Consider the following 14397-nt stretch of genomic DNA (forward strand, 5'->3'; position numbering starts at 1 on the left):
CACAAAATCTAAATGTAATCCATTTTAAATTCAGGCTGTATTAACAAAACGTGGAAAAAGTAAAGGGGTGTCAATACTTTCTGAAGGCACTGTACTGTAACTATTGATTCTTGAAGAATATAACTTATACATTTCTTGTTTGAATCTCAGTTTGCCCCTCTAAATCCTAAGACTTCGACCTTTCCCAACATCTGCAGTATTACCACTGGGACTAAATGATTCATTTCAGATCTTTAACAGAAACTAAAGCTCTGGCTTGACTCCTACTAAAAGGAATATATGAGCAGGTGTGTTTTAATGGCAGAGGGAAAAACAGGACAAATGGCTTGGCATGACCTAAATGGACAATGTACTGCACCGATGACTCAGTGCTTAGAATGGACTGCTGGGAGCGATGCCTGTAATTCTGCTCTAAAGTAGAAAATCACTCAGTTAGCACTACCGATACAGGATAGCCTGATGACTCTCCATCCAGATAAAAGCCCAAATGAACAAAGCAGGGACGATTTTAAGGGAAGGAGACAAGGAAAATTGGACAGGCTTTAAAAGTAAAAATGACCGCATATTTGCGGAAATGAGAACTACTACATCAGGGATTATATACTAGATTCAGCCGCGGGCCAATTTTTTGCTGAGCAGATTGTCAGGGGGCCGGAACATAATTACAAATAATTAGCAAATTGACAGCAAGAAGCACAAACAAATATAATATTTGACTAAAACAATCATTACAAACCTTGCTTACATTTGTATACGATCACATATACAGTTGAAGTCGGAAGTTTACATACACTTAGGTCGGAGTCATTAAAACTAATTTTTCAACCACTCCACAAATTTCTTGTTAACAAACTGTAGCTTTGGCAAGTCGGTTAGAACATCTACTTTGTGCATGACACAAGTAATTTTTCCGACAATTGTTTACAGACAGATTATTTCACTTATAATTCACTGTATCACAATTCCAGTGGGTCAGAAGTTTACATACACTAAGTTGACTGTGCCTTTAAACAGCTTGGAAAATTAAAAATAATTACATCATGGCTTTAGATGCTTCTGCTAGGCGAAATGACATCATTTGAGTCAATTGGAGGTGTACCTGTACATGTATTTCAAGGCCTACATTCAATTTCCAAACGCCTGAAGGTACCACGTTCATCTGTACAAACAATAGTACCCAAGTAGAAACACCATGGGTCCACTCATAAAGTGGTGATCCTAACTGACCTAAGACAGGGAATTTTTACAAAGATGAAATGTCAGGAATTGTGAAAAACTGAGTTTAAATGTATTTGGCTAAGGTGTACATAAACTTCCGACTTCAACTGTATATCTCTACTATGCTTGAGAATACTTTGGAACAGATTTCCAAAGTTAGTGTTTTTACAATTAAATACAATCACCGCCAGTTGGAGAGCCCTGCGATACATAACGCAGAAAGAATGCATTATGCTGATGGGAAGGGACAACGACATCATTTCAGCAGTAATGTTCCACACTGATACTTCACCAGGTGATAACACAAAGGGAGCAGTATAATGGAGGAAAAATAGAGAGAACACATACCTGTTTCTCCCCATAGAGTGTCATGGCCATCAATTTGCACGCTATGCTCGTTATTCAACACCAACAAGCCTCTGACAACCTGTCGAATGAGAAATGTTGATTAATGACACAGAATCCAAGCGTCAAATAAAGCCTTGAGTTAGTTCTACGGCGCGCTGATTACATTGCAGAAAGACCGGAGCGATGAAACAACTTCAGCGAATCGATAAAATGCTGCCCGAGCAAATGATGCTTCTCTGGCGCATGATAAATTAATCATGGTGGACTAGAGCGCTGATGCCTGGACTATAGTGGCTGTATAGTGTCTATAGTAGATATTCGTCAGTGCTGTGCAGTACAGGTTCAGTGGTATTAATACCTTAATAGTGTTAACTAGCCCTTTTGTCTGTGCTCTCCTTTACTCTTCTCTTTTACTGGGCCCTCGGTGCAGGTGGAGGTCGATAGCTCACTCCGACCCACTTCTATAATACTGTTGAGCCCCAGCCTTAGTGTATAGGCCTAACGGTATTGCAGCCCTCTTAATGAGGAGCAGGCCAGAATCTACCAAAGCCCACTATGCTTCTCTTCTGGGTAGCTGGCTGCAGACGTACTGCTGGATCAATACTCCTACAGCATGTCTCATCAGTGGAAACAAGAAACATCAGTGATGGCAGCATCAGTGATTCTCTGTGGAGTGTCTTCTGTTTCCAAACTAAAGAGGTGAGGTTGTGTTGTGGCACTGTGTGGGGAAACTTTCCTGATTATAGTAAGGTAAGGACTTACTAAGGACTTGTGGTTAGTGTGGGTGTACAGTACAGTAAAGTAAAAAGTACAGTACAGTAGGTGGTTGTGTCCCAAATGGCACCATATTCCCTACATAGTGCACTACTTTTGACAACAGTAGTGCACTATTTAGGTAATAGAATGCCATTTGGGATTTCATAGGTGTCCCCTGACTGACCTGCGTGTGTCCCATGCTGGAGGCAGCAATGAGAGCCTGCTGTAGGGCCTTGTTCTTCAGGCTGCAGTTCTGCTGCTGGCCCTCGGGGGTCCACTCCAGCTCCAGTAGGTGGTAGATGATGTCAGGGTGGCACCTCAGAGCAGCATGGACCAGAGCACACTGACCGCTCTTGTCCACATGGTCGACCTAGAACACACAACAACAGTGCTTATCTGAACATGTTTTAAATGCTGTGACGTTGCTCTTGCTACACTCTCCCAGAGTAGCTTTACAATCAAAGTGAGATCTTATCCAATATCAAAGCGGTGAAAGGTGACAGAGCTAGAGCGGTGTTTGTCAGACCTTGAGACGTCCTGAAAATCGCTCTTCTCACAAAATCGTCTGTAGCGTCCGAACAAACTATTATGACCCCTCTATGGACAGATGAGTCTAATGAACACGATGGTGTTCTCCATTTTGCCCTGAGACCGACAAAAGGATCTTGGGACTCTTCTGAAGTCGGTAGAGCCGATCTGAAGACTTCTGTCTGTAGCGTCCGAACAGTTTGGCCTACACACTAGTATAACCCCTCTGTGGAAAGGTGAGACTCTAACGAACACGTACATGTTTTGCTCTAGGGCACCCACAGGCCTCAAGACTCGTCTGAAGGTCCCCATGTACCAGTTGAAAAAATGAATGGAACAATATATGTAGACTGTTTAGTGCCAAAAATAAGGGGTTAAATACATGTAAAAAATAAATAAATGTATATATACACTGCTCAAAAAAATAAAGGGAACACTTAAACAACACAATGTAACTCCAAGTCAATCACACTTCTGTGAAATCAAACTGTCCACTTAGGAAGCAACACTGATTGACAATAAATTTCACATGCTGTTGTGCAAATGGAATAGACAACAGGTGGAAATTATAGGCAATTAGCAAGACACCCCCAATAAAGGAGTGGTTCTGCAGGTGGGAACCACAGACCACTTCTCAGTTCCTATGCTTCCTGGCTGATGTTTTGGTCACTTTTGAATGCTGGCGGTGCTTTCACTCTAGTGGTAGCATGAGACGGAGTCTACAACCCACACAAGTGGCTCAGGTAGTGCAGCTCATCCAGGATGGCACATCAATGCAAGCTGTGGCAAGAAGGTTTGCTGTGTCTGTCAGCGAAGTGTCCAGAGCATGGAGGCACTACCAGGAGACAGGCCAGTACATCAGGAGACGTGGAGGAGGCCGTAGGAGGGCAACAACCCAGCAGCAGGACCGCTACCTCCGCCTTTGTGCAAGGAGGAGCAGGAGGAGCACTGCCAGAGCCCTGCAAAATGACCTCCAGCAGGCCACAAATGTGCATGTGTCTGCTCAAACGGTCAGGAACAGACTCCATGAGGGTGGTATGAGGGCCCGACGTCCACAGGTGGGGGTTGTGCTTACAGCCCAACACCGTGCAGGACGTTTGGCATTTGCAAGAGAACACCAAGATTGGCAAATTCGCCACTGGCGCCCTGTGCTCTTCACAGATGAAAGCAGGTTCACACTGAGCACATGTGACAGACGTGACAGTCAGGAGACGCCGTGGAGAACAATCTGCTGCCTGCAACATCCTCCAGCATGACCGGTTTGGCGGTGGGTCAGTCATGGTGTGGGGTGGCATTTCTTTGGGGGGCTGGACAGCCCTCCATGTGCTCGCCAGTGGTAGCCTGACTGCCATTAGGTACCGAGATGAGATCCTCAGACCCCTTGTGAGACCATATGCTGGTGCGGTTGGCCCTGGGTTGCTCCTAATGCAAGACAATGCTAGACCTCATGTGGCTGGAGTGTGTCAGCAGTTCCTGCAAGAGGAAGGCATTGATGCTATGGACTGGCCGTCCGTTCCCCAGACCTGAATCCAATTGAGCACATCTGGGACATCATGTCTCGCTCCATCCACCAACGCCACGTTGCACCACAGACTGTCCAGGAGTTGGCGGATGCTTTAGTCCAGGTCTGAGAGGAGATCCCTCAGGAGACCATCCGCCACCTCATCAGGAGCATGCCCAGGCGTTGTAGGAAGGTCATACAGGCACGTGGAGGCCACACACACTACTGAGCCTCATTTTGACTTGTTTTAAGGACATTACATCAAAGTTGGATCAGCCTGTAGTGTGGTTTTCCACTTTAATTTTGAGTGTGACTCCAAATCCAGACCTCCATGGGTTGATAAATTGGATTTCCATTGATTATTTTTGTGTGATTTTGTTGTCAGCACATTCAACTATGTATTATTTATTATTCATTCAGATCTAGGATGTGTTATTTTAGTGTTCCCTTTGTTTTTTTGAGCAGTGTATATATATATATATATATATATATATATATATATGTGTCTTTCTTATATCTCTCAGATAAAGAACAGACACTTCAGAAAAAACTTCCTTTCGATTTTTTGGGGGGGGGACTATCTGCTGTTCCACAGACACTTCAAAACAATCTTTGTTTAGATTTTGTTTGTAGTGAATCTGTCATTCAGTGTGTTTGTATGGGCTAATAGCATTAAGGCCAAATAAACATTTTCATCAAATCATTTTCGTGTACATATTTTTGATACGTCAAGGGTTCTTAAAATTCAAAATCAAATAGCAAAATGATTCTTGGTATGACCTTAAAACAATTTCATACAGCTTAGTAGAACCCCCCCCCCCCCCCCCCCCATTACAGGAACAGCTAGAATCATGGTTAGCCCTGATCCTGTAGTTGTCTGAGGAGTCTAAACCCTAGGGGTAGTACTACCAACCTTGGCTCCTCTCTTGCAGAGCAGGCTGACCAGGCCCAGGTGTCCGGCGGCCGAGGCAAAGGAGAGAGGGCTCATGCCGTTCTCGGACACCACGTCGACGGTGGCCCCGAACTCCAGCAGTAGGCCAGCCATCTCCTGGTGGCCTAGGTGGGACTGGACACACAGCACCGGGCTGTTGTTCAGCACCTCTGTCCGGTAGTTCACGTTGGCCCCGCCCAGCATCAGTAGACGACTCACCTGCAAAAGCAGCACACGTTAAATATAAAAGGAATCTTATCTAACCGTGTTAGAAAAACGTAAGCATGGAATTCAACTTTTTGGCTTCTTAAATGTGTAAAAGAAAATAGAACACTGAATTCTGCCAGAGACAATTCAATAAATAAATAAAACATTTTTTTCCTTTCTTGCTTGAAACATCACCTCGTCACAATTCTGAGATGAGTTTTAAACAAAGTTGGAGCATGCATGTACTAATTTAGAAACACATTCAACACAAGAGTAAAAATTCTTCGTATTCTTCTTCTCCTTGATAAGGAAATGAATTATACATGTTTGATCAGACAGAGCTGTGAGTGGAGCCCAGAGAGTGTTAAAACCAGAGGAAATTGAATTTGTTTATTTACAGGCGGAACCGCACTTGAATAAATTAGCACCAATGATTCCTAGGGGGCCTTGGAGGAAAAGGAACAAGCTCACTCTGTCTGTAGCTCTTTACATGAGCAATGTTACACTCAAACAGAATATTTCACTCCGGGAAAACGGAGAAGACAATGTGTAATAAAACGACACTATAAGAGTACTGCTAATGGCAAAGAAAAATATATGATTGTTTTTGCTTAAAGCTAGAATATACTGTATAATTCACCACTGATAATGAATTGCCTCATTTGCCCTAAGAGAGCTATTTTCTTCCTCTCACCATAATAGAGTAGGCACAGACACATAATTTAGGCATAATTTAATATCAAAAATCATTTTGCCTGCTCCACCATTAACGTGGCCCTTTTTGTTTATTAAATCAGTACTAATCTAAAAGGGCCCTGTAATTACTTAGAACGGCACAGCCTCCTTTTCCCCCCACAGAGAGCAGCATCACAGATAGCAATGGATCAAAGTAACGGCAGAGAGTGCAACAACCTGCATCAATCTATCTGAGCCCATTGAGAATCTTGGTAAGATTTCCAATGGGCCGTTGTTCATTAGTGGCGAGCCCACACTCATCACCGTAAGTGAGTGTTTCCAGGAACAGAATGCCTTATCATAACACACGCCGGGAGCCGTCAGTGGAATTAAAAAGCACTCAGGGAGGACATTCGAGGTGAGGAGAGTAGATTACAATAATACCACTGTGCTAATACAAATCACTGGTGGGAAAATGTGATAGGAAAAAATTCAGGGAGACCAATGACCATCCACTCGAATGTATTCTGGTACCACACTCAAGAAAATATGTCAGTGCTAGCGGTCTCCCATCGCTGAAGGCGAAATCCTGTACCCAGAAAACCTATTTACCTATTTTTTTATCAACTTTTCCCATCACCGAAGGCAAATCTATAATCAGGAATAAATGTTTACATCAACATTTTCCGAAGCTCACTCCCTAGTCCCTATACTCTGTAGTAGTTGCCACGCGAGATTACCGGGTGATCCCAGATGGCAGTGCACCTTCAGGGAGAATTCAGTAAACTCTGGAAAAGTTGGATATACCGTAAATTCTGGACTATAAGCTGCAACTTTTTTCCCAGGCTTTGAACCTCGCGGCTTAAACAATGACGCGGCTAATATATGGATTTTTCCCGCTTTCAATTTTTTTTTCTCCAAAAAAACACATTCTGTGACGTGCTCAGTTTTTTGGCAGCATGAAGCTTTCATTAGACCAATGAAATTGCCAAACGGGTTAAGGTCAAACAACTTTTTAGTTTACTGTTTAGATTAAATCGAGCGCTCTCAAACTTCCCATCATTCTGATTATGGTAGTCATTTTGTCACCCTCATCATGGCAAAGACACGGAGAAATGCATATGATGCAGCTTTCAAGTTGAAGGCGATTGATCTGGCTGTTGGAAAAGGAAATAGAGCTGCTGCACGGGAGCTTGGTCTTAATGAGTCGATGATAAGACGTTGGAAACAGCAGCGTGAGGAATTGACAAAAAAAAAAAGACAACTAAAGTTTACTGCAAATTTTTTATTTTTTGTTACAAGCCGTGTTTCGTTAAAGCCTATTTATTTTTGTTACAAGCCGTGTTTCGTTAAAGCCTATTTATTTTTGTTACAAGCCATGTTTCGTTAAAGCCTGTGTAAAGTTCATTTGTTTCAATGTACCGGTAGGCACCTGCGGCTTATAGACGTGCGGCTTATTTATGTTCAAAATAATATATCTTTTTTTAAATTCAGTGGGTGCGGCTTATATTCAGGTGCGCTTAATAGTCCGGAAATTACGGTAAATGTTTCTTTTCACACATTGTATAGCCCATATCGACTGATAGATTTGCCTTCGGTGATGGGAAACGTTTCTCAGAAATAGGTTAAGAAAAGGGCTGGTAAACATATTTTAGGGCAACGGGAGTGAAGAGGTTAGGGGTTGTTCTAGTGGTAGTGCTGCTGCTCGCGGACCACATATTGCCACTGGATGAATGGGTTTAAACCCTGACTGAATGGGTGGGTAGTCTCACCTTGACGTTGGGGGTGTAGAGGTTCCTCAGAGAGGCCAGGGCTGCAGAGAGGCCGTCAGCGCTGCAGCTGATCCACAGGGCCTGCAGCACGCTGGACGACACGCCTGTCTTCTTACTCAGACCCTGAGGACAGAGACAGAGAATCCATGCACATATACCAGGTCAATAAACCAGTGATGAATGCACTCAGAGCCTTCACTCACACCCAGAGGGCTTATCCTCTGATGATACTGTCCACATCTATCTTGATTAATAAATAAACATACATACATGTATGCAGTCTAAAATTCACAAAAGGCATCAAGAGTCTCAGAGTAGGATTGCTGATCTAGGATCAGGTCCCCCCGTCCATGTAATCTGATTCATTGTGATCGAAAAGATCCTAGATCAGCACTCCGACTCCGAGACGCTTTGATAATACTGGCCCAAAACTACTGTAAGTAGCTAGTCTCTTGTACCTTGAAGATGTGTGCTTTAAGGATATGGTGGCCCAGCTCCATGGTCTGCTGCCGGTTCAGTTTCCCCTCTTGTCGTGACAGCATGAAGGCCATGAGCGCGTGTCCACTCCTGTAGAGGAAACACAAAGATAATTCACCTATTTGCTTTACTATCAACTAAAAGTTTGCAAGGTTTTGGAAAAACCTTGCAAGATGTCTAGATGTGGTTGTGTCATGGTAGGATGTTCTTAGTTTGTATCAATGTGAGAGATACATCGATACATCCACTTTCGAGCTTGGCCGATTGGGGAGTGACGGCTGCGTTTCTAATTCAAACAAAAGCGTTTTTTTTTTTATTCACCCAGGCAATCGGAGATAGATCATTGCGATTTAAAATGTATTGTCTTGCGAGATTGGAGAGTTTGTTGTCATCATGGTACATTATTCTATCAATTACTCCACGCCGTTCTCTCTGTCGGTCTGATTAAACGCTGTTAAACGCTGTCTAGTCCCTGCCTGGCTAGGGCCACGAGGAGGACCATCGATGTGGACTACAGAATGCAGCCCTTGTGTTGAATCCACTCCCCTTCCTCACTGTAGATCTGCTTGCAAGTGTTAATTACCAGATAACTTCATTAAAAAGCCACGCATGACCGCCGTTTCACTTTGATCCTTTTCCATTAATGTGAGCTTTCTCTTTTAAATGGGAAAATAACAAGCTGGCAGCTAGCTAGTATGGCTAAAAGCTTTCTTCTAGCTCTCTGTGTCTGTCCTTGTGCCAGGTCTTCGCTTGCTTTTGTTTTGACAGATTGTGTTGGAGGGGGAGAAAGGGTGTAAAGAGGTAGGTCAGTAACTGCAGCTTGGAAGAGGTAAGCAGAGGTGAGTCAGGACAGAGAGAAAGTGAGGTCACCCAGGTTACATCCCAAATGCCACCCTATTCCCTATGTAGTGCACTGCTTCTGACCAGGGCCCATAGGGCCTTTATAGGAAATAGGTTGCCATTTGGGACACATAGCCCAGTCTGATTAGTGTGCATTACACTCTTCTAAAAAAAAAGGTGCTATCTAGAACCTAAAAGGGTTCTTCAGCTGTACCCATAGGAGAACCCTTTTTGGTTCCAGGTAGAACCCTTTTGATTTCAATGTAGAACCTTTTACACAGAGGGTTATACCTAGAACCAAAAAGGGTTCTACCTGAAATAAAATGTGTTTACATCCCTGTTAGTCAGCATTTATCATTTGTCAAGATAATCCATCCACCTAACAGGTGTGACATATCAAGAAGCTGCTAAAAAAAAGCATGATCATTACACAGGTGCACCTTGTGCTGGGGGACAATAAAAGGCCATTCTAAAATGTGCAGTTTTGTCACACAACACAATGCCACAGATGTCTCAAGTTTTGAGGGAAGGTGCAATTGGCATGCTGACTGCAGGAATGTCCACCAGAGCTGTTGCCAGATAATTGATTGTGCATTTCTCTACCATAAGGTGCCTTCAATGTTGTTTTAGAGAATTTGGCAGTTCATCCAACCGGCCTCACAACCGCAGACCACGCCAGCCTAGGACCTCACCTCACCAATTTCACCTGTGGGATCGTCCGGATGGGGGGGGGACTCATTCTGATTGGCTGGGTGCCCTCCCAGGCCCACCCATGGCTGCACCCCTGCCCAGTCATGTGAAATCCATAAATTACGGCCTAATTCATTTATTTGAATTGACTGATTTCCTTATATGAACTGTAACGCAGTAAAATCTTTGAAATTGTTGCATTTGTTGCATTTATATTTTTATTCAGCGTGAAATCAAGCGGAACATGCAGCAGATTTCTTGTTAATATTTCAGATGGGATGCATACATATTTCAATTCCAGAACCTCTTTCTTCTCCCTTCCCTTACACCAATGTTTTTACTTTCTTCCCTCTTGATTTGCATAAACCAAATTTGTTATCCCCCAATCTTCAATACCAAATCTTGTGTTTGTTTGCAAAGATTTCTCTTTAAATCAACAATAACACTGTGTTGATGCTTTAGGGACAGCATAACAAGTTATCGGTGTTATTGTTATAGTAGTCATGCTAGCTACTGTATAGTATTAATTTGTTACTAAGCTTACAGTTTGCCAACTTCAGAGTATCTCTGTTTCAGAACAAACTCAGTTTCACCACTTGCCAGAGGTGTCTAAAGTCCACAGATAGCTATTTCCACTGAATAGTGTTTATGAACACATCCTTGTCAGTAAGCATCCAGCCTCAGTGAACTTGAGCAAAATGTCCCTGCACGCACAGCACTGAAGGAGCCTTACATTTCCTGGCTTTCAACCCATCAGTTAGATCCCCAGTAAGATAATGTGACCTATGATGTATGGTGACAACCCCTGTGTTTCAGCCAAACAACATCGACCGCGTCCCAAATGGAACCCTATTCCCCCTTTAGTGCGCTATTTTTGACCAGACCACTACCCTCCCCTGGCTAGTTTCCTCACCCACCAGAGCACAGCTTAACAGCAACAGGAAAAAATATGACTTGTCAGCTTCTGTTTCAGAGTTGAGCTGTAAATTCCGTCATTTGTTCTGCAGCAAAACGCCGTCCTCTACCCCCCCTGGGGATTCCACAAGTAGCCTACCCCTGTGTTTCAATCAATGGCGGTATACAAACTGGGGAGAGATAACATATCTGACGGAGTGAAAAGGAGTGGATTGATATAACTCAAAGGGAACGCGTTGACACGGTCTTGAATGTTCGATTTCCTCTTCAAGTGAAGAAACAGACATCATCAGACACCAGGCAGAGATGAGTCACGCACAACTTTTCTCCCTCTTTAGTGCACAAACCACCCTTCAAAACTGGCTCGAGCTTGTTTGCTCCTCGAACAAAATGGTAGGTTGTCTCCCTCGCTATTTATTTAAAAAGCGTCTGAAGAGCAGAATATTCAGAACCAAACAAGGTACAGTAATTATGTCTTGTCCTTCTGAGTGCTAGCAGAAATGCCAGTGAGCCATCCCTAGGCAACCGCACATTTCACTCATGGTGGAGAGGGTGCATTTTCCATTTAACAAAACTGATTTACTGAAAAGAGAAATCTCCTAGGGCCCTATAAAATCTGCGCTGCGGAAAAAGTGGACAGAATCACGGAATCCAGAAACATTTAACGGAATTCAACAATATATAAAAATGTATTGAATAGGAAATCAACAAAATGTATTGAACTTATTAGAAAAGGCATACATTTGCTAAAGTCAATCATAAGACATGAACAAAATGCATCAGTGATTTGTATTTTCCTGCAACTTTTTGAAACAGCACAGGAATGCCTGTCTGTGTGTGTACAGTGCGTGTATGTCTAGTCTTCACTTTGTGTAGCTGTTAGCGGTTAAAACACATCTTGTAGGGCCCTAATACTATGAACAAATTGATGAGTAAAAGCTCTACTGTGTCAGTGTTAACCCCCTGACAGAATATGGTTTTGAGTGGGTTCCACTGGGTAGGTTTGAGTTTGCCTAACTCACTGATTGAGCTTGAGTTCGCCTAACTAACCTGGGTAAATTTGAGTTAGCTTAACTCACCTGGGGTCACAGAAGAAATCGGTGCTCTCTCCGTCCGCCCTCCACACCAGCCACTCTCTGAAGGACGGGTGGCAAAACATGCGTGTCTTGTCCCGTCGTTTGATGAGGAAAGAGGACAGCGTCTCCATACGCTGCTGGAAGTCGCCCCAGGGCAGCTCGCCGCTCACGGCACCCGCGTTGATGGCATGGAACAGCTGCTCGTCTGTCATGGGGTGCAACGATGCCAACGCCACGTTGAGGATGGGCAGCGAGCGCTCGAAAGCCGACTGGGTCATGAACTTCATATTGCATTGGAGTAAGTAGAGCTCGGCCAATGACACGGGCACCACCTTGTAGCTGGCGCTCTTGATGACCAGGTGGCCCCTCTCGAACAGGTCCAGGGTCAGTTTGAGGTACAGGTAGGAACCCTGGCTGCGGGCAATCAGGTGGCTGCTCACCTTCCCCACGATGATAGGGTCAGCCTTGCCATTGAGGGAGATGTTGTTCATGATGTCCTTGCTGCCATTGATGCGGTACTGGATGTAGGCATTGAGGTCCGTGTTGATCTCTTTGTTCTCGGGGAATTCGTCCAGAGAGATCTTGGAAAAGGGGAGGAGGCTGGTGATTTCCTACAGAAGACACAATGACATGGTTATTAGATTTACTACAGCACTTTATTGGCATGTTGTTATATTATAAACTGGGTGGTTCGAGTCCTGCATGCTGATTGGCTGAAAGCTGTGGTATATCAGATCGTATACCATGGGTATGACAAAACATTTATTTTTACTGCTCTAATTACGTTGGTAACCAGTTTATAATAGCAATAAGGCACCTCAGGGGGTTGTGATATATGGCCGATATCCCATGGCTAAGGGCTGTGTCTAGGCACTCCACGTTGCGTCGTGCTTAAGAACAGCCCTTAGCCGTGGTATATCGGCCATATACCACACCCCATCACACCTTATTGGTTAATTATATTATAAATATTTGTTCTCCAGTACCATCACCCATACAGAAAATTCTGTGTATATGTAAATAAGAAAGTGGGTAAAACAACTAGATGGTAATAGTACATGAAGTACAATTGGTGGGACTTGCTTTAACTCTTTAAACATTTTTGTGGTTTTACTATTTAAAGCAGTTACATAAAATCAGAGTTAAATGTAGTAAAATAATTGGTCTGATTACCTTGATAGACTACTATATCAACCATATTACTTTGGATTGTGAGTCAGTTGGATCACAAAAATGTCACACAGTTGGATCACTAAAAAGACAAAATGATCTTCTCTCATAAAATAGGAATAAAAGGGAGGATCATGTGGACAACACTCTTAGGAAAGCAAAGCAACTCTCAATCAAGCTGTGGGTTTCAGATAAATAGATGCACGATTGAGTTTTGTAAAATGTTCAGTGTAAAAGAAGTTTGATTTGAGTTGAATGATGTAATGATTAGAACATTTTAGGCTACAATTTAGGAAGAGAAATAGGATTGTGGATCTAGTGATGACAGCTCTTTAAAAGTATTTTTATGGTTGTTGAAGAACTATGCAGAATAGGTTTGTATGCAGACCTACGGATAGCTAGCTGTTGTTCTAATAGATTAACTCTTTAGGCTACAGTGAATACTGAAAAGTACATTTCCTGAAGAAAATGTGGTGTGTTTGCTAGCATGTTTTACACTACAGTTGAAGTCGGAAGTTTACATACACCTTAGCCAAATACATTTAAACTCAGTTTATCACAATTCCTGACATTTAATCCTAGTAAAAATGCTTGTCTTAGGTCAGTTAGGATCACCACTTTTAATAATGTGAAATGTCAGAATAATAGGAGAATGATTTATTTCAGCTTTTATTTCTTTCATCACATTCTCAGTGGGTCAGAAGTTTACATACACTCAATTAGTATTTGGTAGCATTGCCTTGAAACGGTTTAACTTGGGTCAAATGTTATGGGTAGCCTTCCACAAGCTTCCCAAAATGAGTTGGGTGAATTTTGGCCCATTCCTCCTGACAGAGCTGGTGTAACTGAGTCAGGTTTGTAGGCCTCCTTGCTCACACACGCTTTTTCAGTTCTGCCCACAAATGTTCTATTGGATTGAGGTCAGGGCTTTGTGATGGCCACTCCAATACCTTGACTTTGTTGTCCTTAAACCATTTTGCCACAACTTTGGAAGTATGCTTGGGGTCATTGTCCATTTGGAAGACCCATTTGCGACAAAGCTTTAACTTCCTGACTGATGTCTTGAGATGTTGCTTCAATATATCCGTGTAATTTTCCATCCTCATGATGCCATCTATTTTGTGAAGTGCACCAGTCCCTCCTGCAGCAAAGCACCCCCACAACATGACGCTGCCACCCCCGTGCTTCACGGTTGGGATGGTGTCTTTGGCTTGCAAGCCTCCCCCTTTTTCCTCCAAACATAATGATGGTCATTATGGCCAAACAGTTCTATTTTTGTTTCATCAGACCAGA

General features: G+C 43.2%; 1 protein-coding gene across 6 annotated transcripts in view; it reads right to left on the reverse strand.

Annotated features, from left to right (window-relative positions):
* The window catches only part of LOC115156074 (protein TANC1), a 179305-nt gene that overhangs the window by 16293 nt on the left and 148615 nt on the right, over positions 1–14397 (reverse strand). For all 6 annotated transcript variants that reach the window (XM_029703330.1, XM_029703329.1, XM_029703327.1 and 3 more), the window contains 6 exons: positions 11938–12545; positions 8395–8503; positions 7937–8059; positions 5265–5501; positions 2507–2692; positions 1567–1645 (listed from right to left, as the gene is read on the reverse strand). In XM_029703330.1, coding sequence (XP_029559190.1) covers positions 1567–1645; positions 2507–2692; positions 5265–5501; positions 7937–8059; positions 8395–8503; positions 11938–12545 — 1342 coding nt within the window. The remainder of the gene's footprint in view (positions 1–1566; positions 1646–2506; positions 2693–5264; positions 5502–7936; positions 8060–8394; positions 8504–11937; positions 12546–14397) is intronic.

Source organism: Salmo trutta, chromosome 20 (genome assembly GCF_901001165.1).
Source record: "Salmo trutta chromosome 20, fSalTru1.1, whole genome shotgun sequence".
Lineage (NCBI taxonomy): Eukaryota > Metazoa > Chordata > Actinopteri > Salmoniformes > Salmonidae > Salmo > Salmo trutta.